At 50.4% G+C, this 12,681-nt stretch overlaps 1 protein-coding gene across 1 annotated transcript in view; it reads left to right on the top strand.

The window, feature by feature from the left end:
• The window catches only part of Slco2a1 (solute carrier organic anion transporter family member 2A1), a gene marked incomplete at its 5' end in the record, with an annotated part of 73,892 nt that extends 66,623 nt beyond the window's left edge, over positions 1-7,269 (top strand). Inside the window, 4 exons of the mRNA XM_010625601.2 lie at positions 504-667; positions 3,641-3,705; positions 5,995-6,118; positions 7,056-7,269. Of these exons, the coding sequence (XP_010623903.1) occupies positions 504-667; positions 3,641-3,705; positions 5,995-6,118; positions 7,056-7,176 (474 nt within the window). The remainder of the gene's footprint in view (positions 1-503; positions 668-3,640; positions 3,706-5,994; positions 6,119-7,055) is intronic.
• Between the last annotated feature and the right edge of the window lie 5,412 nt (positions 7,270-12,681).

Here is a 12,681-nt window from a genome sequence, read left to right as displayed (position 1 = left end):
GAAGCTCCTTCGGAGGCCTGAAAGTCCCAAGTTCAGGTGATTCCATCAGCTTCCCTATTTACATCTTCCTCTGCCACCAGTGCACAGTTGGCACAAACAGCAGTGCTCATGGCCACCACGGCTGGGCACAGTAGAGCTCCCTTCCAACCTCTGGCAGCAAGCTAAGGGGGCCTTGCCCAGTGGTAGGATCTTGGGCATCAGGTGTGGGTATAAGTCCAGGAGCCTGACCCATGCTGCTGGAGCCCAGAACATGCAGGACCCTGGTTCTCGTGAACACAATTTCTGTTGTCCAAACACTGAGGGCGGTGGGACCCCTAGGGCACCTTCAAATGCTCACTTGATCTCTCCGCTTCCAAATCCAGGTTCACCTTCCTTCTCTGGGGACCCGGAAGGCAGAGGGGTTAACCCAGAGCGACTCAGGCAAGAGCTGGTAGAGATGTTTGGAAGTGTCTGGCAGTAAAGCAAGACAAATTCCCCCATTTTCCCTCCCTTTCCTCTTCAAGATCTATTTGAACTGCAGCTGCGTGACCGGGGGATCTACTTCAGCGAAGACCGGATCATGCCCCATCCCCTGTGCGCACTTCCTGCTCCCGACCATCTTCCTCATCTCCTTCGCAGCCCTCATAGCCTGCATCTCCCACAACCCCCTCTACATGATGGTTCTGCGGTGAGTGAACCTGGGCCCCAGCCTCGGCTTGCACTTTCCCACACCTCCCTTTGTGCTTGGACGCTACTGGTCACATCTCATCCCATCTCCCTTCTCTGGCTCTCAGCCCTACGAATGACAACACGCAATGCTCTTTTGGTAAAACGGCCAAATAATACTAATGGCAGCTGTGTCGGGCTCTGTACTGAGCACTGTGTTGTGTGGCCTGGTTCAATCTGACAGCACCCGTGTGACACAGGCCCTGCTGGCACCTCTCCTCTACAATAGTGGGAAGACAGAGCCGGTGCCCAGCTGAGCCACATCTTAAAGCTAGGCTGTCTGGCTCCCCACTGTGGCGGTACTAGTAGATTTACTTATTTTATTTTTTGCACCGGGGATCAAACTCAGGACCTTGAGCTTGCGAGACAGGTGGTGGCACCACTGAGCTAAATCCCCCGGGCCTGATTTACTTATTTTAAATCCTAAAAGAACTGAGAGGAAGGAAGAGAACTCAGTTGGATGCACAAAGTCAGGGCAGGAAAATAAGGCAAGTTCCAGAGACAGAGTGAGAACTAGAGGAAAGGCCCAAAAGGAGATAATCTCAGTATGCTAGGAGCCTCGGCCAAGTCCTCAGGAGAGAAGGGACAGGCTGCCCAGGGTGGGAGACAGAGGTGTCCCGGTACAGGTGGTGCTTCTGAGGCTTCCACAAAACATGTCCCCTCCCTTTACCTCACTCTGCAAAGGAGAAAAGAGCATTTCACCCAGGTTCACCTACACCACCCTCCTGCCACCTCACCACACTCCATGCTAGCATCATTCACGTCAAAAGCAGAGAGGCAAGAGCACGGGCCTTAGAGCCCAGGTGCCAGGGTCGAAGTCTCTGTTCCAACACATAACTGTCTGAGTGTCCTTGGGTCTTGCCTAACCTCACTGAGACTCGGGGTCCTCATTCATGCAGTTCAGGAGAGATATTGACCTCAAAGTGTTAGTGTCAGGATTATGCAATCGATTGCTGTGTAAATCTGTGCACTACATATTGGGTAACTATTACTATTAAGCAAATCATCACAATAATTAACAGCTAGCTAGATGCCCCGGACCTGTTTTCCTCAGGTGAGAAGATGAGGAAGAAGTAGAAGCAACCACTTGTCAAGATCTCAGGGTTGTTTTTTTTTTTCTATTCACAAATCAGCTGTCAAGTTCACCTGAAAGATGCCAAGCTCTTCTTTGTATTGCTGTTTTGAGAATGCTGGCAAAAGACAGGAAACCTGGAGTCAAAGACAAAGGACTCGATTACAGCACATGTCATATTATATCCATGCCCCCTAAACCCTACAGGGGTGAGATGGAGAGGTCTATGTGCGTGCTCTGCATGCAGCCCAGCCGAGGACCCTGTGCTCAGGACGGCCACGACTTACACTGTCCTCTTCCTGCCCCCGTCCTGTGCATTCCACATTCTGGCACTGTCACCCAAGGCACTTCAGTGGGGTTCCCTTCTTGCACCCCAGGGACCATAGTAGATCCTCTGACTCTGAGACAGTCCGCATGAGGCCTTGAGAAGGAGAGGAGATAGGGTAAGGAAATCTCACGGGAAGTTCCTAGGCAGCGGAGGGTGAGGGCAGTCCCTACCGAATGTCATGGAAAACAGAGGATCATCAGAGTCAAACCGGGCAGACACCAGGAGGGGCTGAGATCTCTCTACCCAAGTTTCACTCAGTTAAGCATCTGCAAGTGAGTATGCTCAGGTTAAAGACCAAGACAAGGACAAGGGAGGCACTTATTATGGACTGGGTCTTTGGGGTGAGGGAATCTTCAGGCACAAAGACAGCAATAATTGTGCCCCAGCATTAATAGGGATCCCAGCTGGGGCCTCCTCTCCTCCCCTGCCTACACTCCAGTGATTATCCTTTTATTGGCCCATCCCTCAGTGGATCTGGAAGAAATCCCCTTTCCAATTTGCTAGCAGAACTTTGGTAGTGGGGGTGAGACAAACTATGTGCACAGCTCTGGGAAGCTACCTTTCTCACTGTCCCCTCAACCCCAATGCTTTCTCCTGACAAGCACCCACCCTGAGGTGTGTGTGCTCGGAGCACGAAATCCAGAGCCGAGTCACTCAGCAGGTGCCTTTGCTGGCCAGGTCAGGGATCATCACTTCGTATGAGGGATTGCCCTCTGCTCCACTCCCCAGCTAGGATGGCAGGGCCATTCACCCTCTTCCTGAACCTCCTTCCTCAGCCAAACATACTTCCTACTGTAGAAGGAAGAAGAGTAGGGGCAGCAACAGCTACCTAATTTGCAAGACCTTATACAAATAAAAAATGTAAAGTTCCTGGCTCAAAAATGATTAAGAATTTCAAGATAGGCACGAGACTTCGGATGGAGTCCCGTGCAGCTGCAGGCCATGCACCCACACAGCTGGCCCAGGGCAAAGAATTCTTGTAGTCATTCATATACAGAAGCTGACAGCTCAGGGCCCTAATTACACAAGGGATGTCTTTTCCTGGTACAAGACGCTCTAAGGGAGTTGTTCAGACCTGCCGCTGTAAACACTCCACTATCATCTTTCTCTCAGTTCTCTGCCTCTCCTGTCCTCTTTCTTTTCAAGTGGACTCTGGGTAGCCTGAAAATCATGTAGACCAGTGATCCTCAAACTTGACCTTGCATCGGAATCTCCTGGAGGGCTTGTGAAAGCACAGATTTCTAGGCCTCACCCCCAGAGTTTCTGCCTCTCCTTGGTATGTCCATGTACTAGATGCAGGGCTTGAGAATCTGCATTCCTAAAAAGTGCCTAGGAAGTGCCGTTGATCCTTGCATCATACCTTGGGAACCACTAACATAACAGGAGTGTTCAGGCCAGGTGAATCCAATCAGTCAAAGGCTTACCACACCACATGAGGGCAGGTTCTGACTTCCTCTGAGGCTGGCTACCCCCTTGTCCAGGAAAGAGTGTAGCCCAGAATCTTCCCACTGCTGATTTCCTGTTTTCCTCTTCAGTGTGGTGAACCACGAGGAAAAGTCCTTTGCCATTGGGGTACAGTTCTTGCTGATGCGCTTGCTGGGTAAGTATCTCAGAGCCCTGCCACCACAGGAGTGGCCCAGGCTGCAGGCATGTGGGGAGCAGAGTAGGGCTGGGGGAATCCCCATCCTGTCTCCACTATGCATAATCAACAGCAGATGCCAAACTCTGCATGGACTACTTCCCTGATTGCTTGAGGTTAAGAAAGATTCCATCTATGGCATCAATTCCAAACTACATTTTGTAAGAAAAATGGAAAGTAGACACAGCCAGGAATAGCTAATACAGAGTTAAAAAGCAAGTTCTTTAAATCTTTCTTAAGAATTCACCAGAGGAACAAAACCTTGCATTCCCACCTCAGACAGAACAGCAGCGGAGCCCAACCCTGGCCTCCTTCCCATTTTACAGAATTCACTCCTCCTTTCTTTGTATGGCACCCTCTGCCTGCGAACCCTGTCTGTGCTCGAGCAGTCCAGAGCCCACTGGCAGAACAGAGCTGTGCACATGCGATCAGCCATGGCCCTTAGAGGGAGAGCATCCCAGGGCACCAGGAAGCCCCGGCTCTCCTCGGGCAACAAACTGCAGGCCCTTTCCCTGACTGCTTACACAGAGCTATCCATTCTTGACACAAGCTCCAGTACAGGGACCCCTGCAATGACAGAAGTAAAGGGACTGAATTCACCAGAGGGTATATTTGTTAAGACTTCATGGGTGTGAAGTGCAGTGGGGAATATGGAGATTCCAACAAGAGAGACTTCAGTTGCTGTCAACACACATTTTCCAAGCTGAAATCTCTCTGCATGGTTACCCAGCAGGCTAGTTCCATAGTTCACCCTGCAACAGTGAGCCATGGCCCTCCTGGGCTGGCTGAGTAAGAGACTTTGCAGGGCCCAATCTGACGCCATGGGCTGATAAGAAATGAACTAGCTTTTTTACTGGGATTTCTTGGCTTCAGGATACTTGCTCCTCTTTTCCTGGTTGAGTCCCTTGGAGCCTTTTCAGACCCTGCCCCTCTGGCTTATATTATATACATGGAAGATTCAAGCAGAAGGTTCTGTCCTATCCTCCTGCCACAGGCTGTGGTGTCATCTAAAACTCCTCTGGTGTTCTCATTTATAACATCACCTGTAACTCATTTATAACCTGCTCTAAAGGCCCTGATGGGAAGAAGACCTTGCATTTCTCCCAGTCCAGACACCAGGTTCAAAGAGCCCTGCTTCTTCCAGTGACCCTGAAAATGACCACTTGCTCCAACCGCCCAAAGCTCTAGATACTTCTGTCTTTCCATGGGGCCCAGATAGCTCAATGTAGGATCGTGTTAGGAAATCCAAGCCTTGGAGAGATTCTTATCACTGAAGAATTAGAGGCTGATGAAATTACTTCCTCTTCATAAACTCTAGCACATTCACAATTTTTGTCTGGACTTTATTTCTACTTACAGATAGAGGTCTGTCCTTACAGCCAGCTCTTATTCTTGTTCACCTGGAGGTGGAAGTAAGCAGGGTCTGAGTAGAGAGGCCACTTCTAGAAGCCACCAGCTCAGGGCTAGGGCTATAAGTGCGATGCATTGTAACTTTCTTTCCTCCAGAAGAAGCAACTCACTGGACCCTAAATAGTCTGGGAAGCTGTTCTCAGAACTGTGGTTTCAGAATGAGAAGGCCCACGTTCAGTGTGAACCCTAGACTGGCACAGCCTTGGCCTGGTGACTGCCTAAAACTTAGCTAGTGACGCAGAGTAGGGGCTCCCGGTACGTCACCACCAGTGTGGCACAGAGCCTGCTAGACCAGGTTATGACGTTCAGCTGCTGGGACATTCAGGGGGCCGAGAGCAGAGACTCTGATAGCCAGGGTGGGGGATATCTTCAGAGGGTGTTGTTTAACCCAGCAGGGCAGTGTGAGGTGGTGGACAGATAAGCGATTCGAACTTCCACAAGCCAGGGTGCAGAGTGCAGCCTTGACCCTGTGGCCAAGCTCATTGTTCCCTTGTTGTGGTGACAGACCTGTCCTCAGGGTCCTGTGAGGACAGGAATTGGTGCCTTCATTGGGGCCAGCCTCAGCATGAGAACTGCTGTGTGTCTGAGCTGGCCTCAAGGTGACCCTGTGACTCATCCTGCCCTGAAAAGATCGCCAAGGTCCCTTTTATCTCCTAAGCCTTCTGGTAAAAGAAAAATTCGGGTTTCACTGGCAACTATTCTGCTTTCTCAAGTCAGCGTGATTCCGAGGGCAGGGCAGAGCCATCCCCCTGTGTGGGAACAGGGCAGGGTGCTGAGTGTCTCTGCCTGCAGTTCCCCATGATCCGGGCTCTCAAGCACTTTCTTCCCTGCTATTGCCAGCCTGGCTGCCATCTCCAGCACTCTACGGCCTCACCATTGACTACTCCTGCATCCGGTGGAACTCGCAGTGCTCAGGGAGGCAAGGAGCCTGTGTCTACTATGATAATGATGCTCTCCGAGACAGGTAAGGGCCCCGGGCCCTGAGCCCAGGCAGATAATGGTCATATGCCAGTGGCTGTGGTGGGGGCTGCTGACAGGAAAGCACCTGAGGGCCCATCTCTGCAGGCCTACCATGGATAGCAGCCACTATGACAAGCATGTCAGGGCCCACAGGGAGTCACCCAGGTGCGGAGTTGGTTCCCTCCTGTACTAGCCCTACAGACCCTGGGGAGGGGCAGCAGCAGAAAGAAGTAGTGAAGGGGAAAGGAGTGGCTGCTGGAGTCTGAGGGACACTGGATGTGGATGTGGAGAAAAGCTAGGCCAGTTTCCTATTACTCAAACAGTGGGACCCCACCGCGGCTCCTACAGGGGCCCAGGATAGGGGAAACCCAACCTGCCTCAGTGAGCTAAGGCCAGCTGCAGCCCACTGAGTCTTGCTCACCCCCCAACACACACACACACACGCGCACGCGTGCACACACTCTGTCACCTTACCTACTTCTATCATCGCACAAACCAGAAACTGCAAGGAAGGTCGGTTTGAGAGGGCTGGGTGAGGCTGGAAACCCTGTAGGACTGGCCAAACAGCCACAAGCCAGACTGAGTAATAGGGAACAAAAAGATGTTCCTTCCTCCTCCTCTACTGGGGGAACAGGCCCCTCCAAGGCTGGCTCGAGTGTCTAAGTCCCCTCTCATGCTCTGGGTAGGCCACTGGAGGGCTGAGGAGCCCTGCAGTCCCATGCTTGCTCCTTGCCCACTTCTTCGGAGGTTTATATCCTTCCAAGTCAAAAGAGTGAAGAAAGTGATCCCCACCTGGGTAGTGACAGATTCTTACCTAAGTGATGACAGATACAGTCCCTGGGCCACTGTGAGAATGATGTTCCTCTTGCTGGTAACCTGATCCTGGGAAGAAGGCTCCAGAGACCCTATCCCTCACCACACCTGTCTCTTCTGCTCCACAGGTACCTGGGCCTGCAGATGGGCTACAAGGCACTGGGCATACTGCTGCTTGTCTTCATCAGTTGGAAGGTGAAGAAGAACAGAGAATACAATGTGCAAGAGAAGGCTATGGACCTCATCTGACCCTTACCTAGGCTATCACCTTGCTCCAAAGTGGACCGTGCCTCCTCCTCACTTGCCTGTATCCACTAATGTTAACATGTCTCTTTTTGTTTTTTAAATAAGAAAGAAAATCCCAATCACCATTTGCTTTTCCTGCCTCTTCTTGCAAAGTCTCCCTATGACTCCTGAGGGCTGCTGCCTGCCTGAACAAAGTGGGCTCACAGCTGGAGGACCTAGTCTTCCTCGGCTTCTCAGAAGGGGCCCTCATATTCCCAAGGTCTCCTTATGACCGGGGCCTCCAACACGGATGCTCATGAAGGGAGCCCTTGATCCTAACAAACCCTCAGGGTGGGTGCTAAATGAAGTAAGAAAAAATGGATGTGCCCTGCTTGCCAGACAGCCAGGCTCCCCTGTCTGCACACATCCTGCAAAGAACAGAGTAAGAGGAGGAAGGGAGTGGCTGAATCATTAATAGCCCAAGCTGGGCTCCAGGAAGAAGCTAGCCATAGTCCCTACTGCATCTGGATTCACATAGCATGGGATTCAGGAGGAACTGGCTCCCTTTGCCCTCAGATCCTCCTTCCTGTCCCCCAGAAGCCTCTTGGAAGCTGCAGAATGAGAAGTACAGCCCCTTTTCTTTTACCCAGACTCTGGCACTAGAGCAGGAACTGAAAAAACCCTGAGATGGGTCATCCAAATGCTCACCCCGTGAACCATTTTGTCCTTAAACCTGTATTTATGTACCTTCCTCTTCCTGGAGCTACATGTCATGTTGAAAAAGCCACATGTAGTGAAGGCCTGCGAAGACCTTTGAAATGTCATGATGCCCAACCTCTCACCCTCACAGTGGACATCAGAGCCATGGGAAGGCCCTCTCTACATTTCCCTCAGAGCAGAGGAAATGACTTCACACAGCCTCCCCGTCTACTCCAGCCTGAATCCAGAGGACTGAAGAGAGTTGGTCTGAGACGCCTCCAGAAAGGTGGGCACCCTCTGTGGGTCGGTGCTGGGAGACACTGCTGTTATGTGATAATGATCCAGAGATAGAAGCCAACAAGTCACCTTTCATCAGCAATTCCACTTATGGGAGACCACCCTTGTGCTCAGCATACCAGTATGTGGTTCTCCAGAGAGTTTCCCTCATATCTGTCCTTACCTCCCTCCACTGACTTGAGGGCTCCCAGAGTGTGCTTGGTAGGCAGGATGGACAGTGAAGGGCAGGGGACGACACTTACTCTTCAAGCACAGCACCCAAAGACTAGCAGAAAAGAACCTGACCTATCTGTGGTCCTACCAGACTGACTAGCTCACCGTGTCCGCTGCAGCATCTGGGCTTGGTCACTGCAATGCACAATCCTTGAGTGCCGCTCCTCTTGGAAGAATAACCCTGGTCTTTCTTAATGCAATTTAGCCAGAAGGCACTGACTTCCACTGAGCTCATGAATAAAGAATGCCGACTTCCGAGTTCTGCAAACTTGGTTGCCCTCCCAAACCTTTATTCTATTACCTTGCTATTAATAGATTATAATTTTGCTACTGATATAACTTAGTCACGAATCTATGCTGTTAAATACATCTACCAAAGAATAGATAGAACCTTCTAGACAGAGGAGATACCCATGCCACAGTCCTCTGAGGCCTTAAATCACCACAAAGGGATACAAGGTGATGTGACTCAGCCTGTCAACCTGGTGCTAGACAGGCACCAGGCGCATCTTGTTCCTTCAGTGAAATTCATGAGGTTACTGTCAAAGACCCATGGGGCTGGGCTCTCAGGATATATCTAGAAGAAGAATTGGACTTGAACAACTGTGTCCATGATGCAAAGCTGAATTAATATCATAATCATAACTGATGTCTTACTACCCCCCAGGAAATCTTTTCTCTGATACCAGCAGGAGATGTATAATGGTGTCACTCTTATTTATCTTTTAGAAAAAAAGATCTTCCTTGAGTATAGGATGCTCACAGAGGTTGCTGCTACAACTTAGCTTCTGTACATTAAGGCCAAGAATCCATTTCTGTAATTGGGAAGGAGACCCAGAGATGGCACTTTAACTGGCCCTCACATGAGGCTGTGAGTGATCCTCAAACCCCATGTAGTGAGTCAACAGTGCAGCAGAAGCCTGGGGCAAGTGCAGCTTGGCTCAGCTACTTAGGAGAAGTGCACCGACTGACAAGCCTTGGGAAAATCCAACTGTGAGTGAAGGATGACAGGGTGAAGGGATGTCTGTCCGAGAGTATGATTTCCTGGGTGATGGCAGCCAGGAGGGCAAAGGCATGAAAAACAAGCCAAGAGCTCACAGTTCCACTAGGCTCTTATCAGCACCGAGAGAGAAATGCTCATTCCACAAGCTTGGATGTGCAGGAAATGTCACAGTTGTCTCTCTCAGTCAGTCGACGCTGGTGTCAAGCCCCCATCCTGCTGAGTGGTTGGAAATTCAACATTGTCTCTGCCTAGGGTTGGCTCCCAGAGCCATCCCAAGGTCCTTGGATGCCTATACTTTAAAGAAGGTCACTGAGAGTATTTGATCCCTTCCCAGTCTGAGCCCCCCTAGTGGCCCGGCTTCTCTACTGAGCCTGGAAACCCAGCAGAGGTTAAATTTATCTCCTCAGGCACACCCACAGCGCTCCTCTCTTCCCACTCTGATCACCCGGATGCAGCCCTAGGAAGCCCACTCCTCTGCAACACGCTATCTCTCCGCACAGTCCAGACACAGTCCAGGTGAGCAAAAGAGCCAGGAAAGGGAGGGTCTGCAGAGATTCTTCTACTCTGTCCTTCTTTGACCCTTCTTGGAATATGAGAGAGAAAATACAGTGAGAATCAAATATCATATCGCCATCAATTACCCTTTGGCCCAAAGCCCTTTAGAAGGAGCCTCACTACAGCCCCGTGACAATGGCCAGATTGGTCTTAGGGTGTTTAAAAAAATTAGGAATCTGAAATCAAGAAAGAAATCATTGCGGCCAACTTCACACAAACAATAACTTGCCGAGCCTGTACTCAGAACAGGCTGCCCAGCTCTCTCTGCCTGATCCAACCCCATGTTCCCTACTGAGTCATTCTGAAGTTAGTGGGGTAGTGGGTATCCCCTCTTCTCCCACTGAAGTTCACTGGCCTGTGGGAGAGAGCTGAAAAATCTCCTTGGGGCAATGTAGGATGGGCAACAGAGATGGAGAAAACCAAGTTATACTGCAGTTACCCGCCTTCTATTCAAGCAGCACAGAGTATTACAACTATTCATTGCAGGCCCGTTTAGCCCTAAAGCACTATGAATTACAGAGTCATGGAGAAAATGGACAAAGAGGAAACAATTTTGAGAAGAAAAAGCCCTAAGAACTCTACACACAGACAGACCTTTGAGGTAACACCCCCATCTGGTGACTGGTTAGCAGAGCCCTGCTTTAAGAAACAAAACCAAAACCATATACTGTGATTTTTCTTCAACTGTTTTCAAACATGGAAAGATATAATTCAGCTGGCACCTGAATTCAGTTAGTATCAAAGTGAGATTAAAATATTATATTACAGATTCGCAGAGAGATTGACAGTGGCTGTGTGTGTGTGTTTGAGGGCGGGGGAGGGAGGGAGCGAGGGAGGATCTAGAAAAAAATCCTGTCTTTCCCAATCCTAGAGGAATTAAATACCTAGGAGAAATGTCCGTCTGCCAATAGTGGTACATTCATTATATCCTGTCCTCAAAGATTAAGTTTGTAAACAGGACCTGGGCAAGCCCTTGGTAAATCATAAATGACAGAAAGCCTTTCCGCCACGGCATACCCTGCCCATTCATCCCCTTTTCACCCCCATTCCCAGTCCCGCCACGCAACCACACTACACAGAGTTCTACACCTTCTTGGAGTCCCTGCCACCTAGGCACCTGCTCCACCTTGATGACATTAATAATAAAATGTGCACAGGTCTTTACAGTTTACTAGCTCCCAGTTCATTTAAAAAAAAAACAGATTTAATCAGTAAATCATCACCCCTTCCCTCTGATGAGCCCAGGGATTTGGCACACACCAGGCACAGAGCTACATCCCCACCTCACCTGCACCTTTTCCTCTCACAAAGTCCATGGCAGGTCTGGGTGACTCTCCAGAATCAAGGCTCACCAGGGTGGTCACGCAGTCTGCTTGGATCCTGAGGCACCTCTACCTCAGCAGGTCACAGTGACTGATGAGACAGGAGGAGAAAGTCCAGGGAAGTTTCACCCTGCAAGCGCACACCTTGGCCCACAAGGAGCATACTGCACTCTGGTTCCAACCCATCAGTTGGGACTAGTCACATGCTCTAACTGCCTTGGAGTTGGTTTTGTTTTTTTTGAGACAGGGTCTCACTATGTAGTTGAGACTGCCCTGGAACTCACTATGTAGCCCAGGCTGGTCTCGAATTCACAGCGATCCTCCTGCCTCAGCCGCCCGAGTGCTGGGATTACAGGCATGCGCCACCACACCCGGCAGAGTTGGGAAGGATAGGCCTGTGTTTTCAAAAGAGAGAAAAGAGCAGCTGTGGATAAGCACTAAAATCATCTACCATTGAGCCAACCACATGGACACATGTTTGTCAGGCTGGTGGGGAAGGTGGAAAGTGTCTCAGTGGAGAAGAATCTATAGTGGGTCCAAAAAACTGAGGAGATGATACCCAGGCAAGGTCCAGGCCATCTGCAGAGGGAAGGGGTGTGTGTGAGAAGATTGGCCCCCCCAGTAGGCAGAGATGGAGAGTGGCTCAGACAGAAGCAGGCCGGGAAAGGGTTCTCTTCAGGGGACACAGGTTCACTGGGCCAAAGCATGAGAAGCTAAGGGGCCCAAGGGAGGGCAGCAGACTAAGCGAAGTCCCTGACAGGGAACAGGCAATGAGCTGATCCCCAGGGGAAGACTCACACCAGGAGCTTCCCCGCCCCTGTGAGGCCCGTGTGTCTGTCCCCGCTGGAATGGAGAGGATGAGGCCCCCTCCAACTCTCACTCGTGCTTCCCCTTTCTTCGTTTAGCTCCCATGTGTGCAAGGATGAAATGACAAGAGAGTGTCCCTGACCTTGCAGGGTATATACTTTAAGAATAAGAATTTAACACAGGGCAAAGTACAGGTGCTGTGAGCTCATTCACTTCAGAGATCAGAGAAGAGATTTGGGCTGGGTTTCAAGAGAGTCAGAGGTACAGGAGAAGACTTTCCAGGAAGAGGGGATAGCCAGAGGTATGGATGAAGGTAAGCAGGCAGGGACACCTGTGCACATTCTGAGAGTTCATGGCCCAGGACACACGAAGGACAGCAGCAATAAGGCCAGGAGAGGGCTCAGGTCCAGGCTTAAAGCAGTGGCCATGATAGGAACCAGGCCACACAGCAGAAAGCAGCAGCAAGTGAAAGTTTATCTGTATTTATAGCCATGCCCTATGACTCAAATCGCTAGACTGTGGGCTCCATTGAATTATTCCCGCACTACCACAACCACATCTGTAGAAAAATTGTTTTCCACAAAATTGGTCCCTGGTGCCAAAATAGTTCTACCCTCTCCCTTCCTTCTGGTC

The sequence above is a fragment of the Fukomys damarensis genome, unplaced genomic scaffold (genome assembly GCF_012274545.1).
Source record: "Fukomys damarensis isolate Sample0158 unplaced genomic scaffold, DMR_v1.0_HiC HiC_scaffold_37, whole genome shotgun sequence".
Taxonomy (NCBI): Eukaryota; Metazoa; Chordata; class Mammalia; order Rodentia; family Bathyergidae; genus Fukomys; species Fukomys damarensis.
The sequence above is the reverse complement of the archived record's forward strand: the minus strand, read 5'-3'. Positions and strand labels throughout refer to the sequence as shown.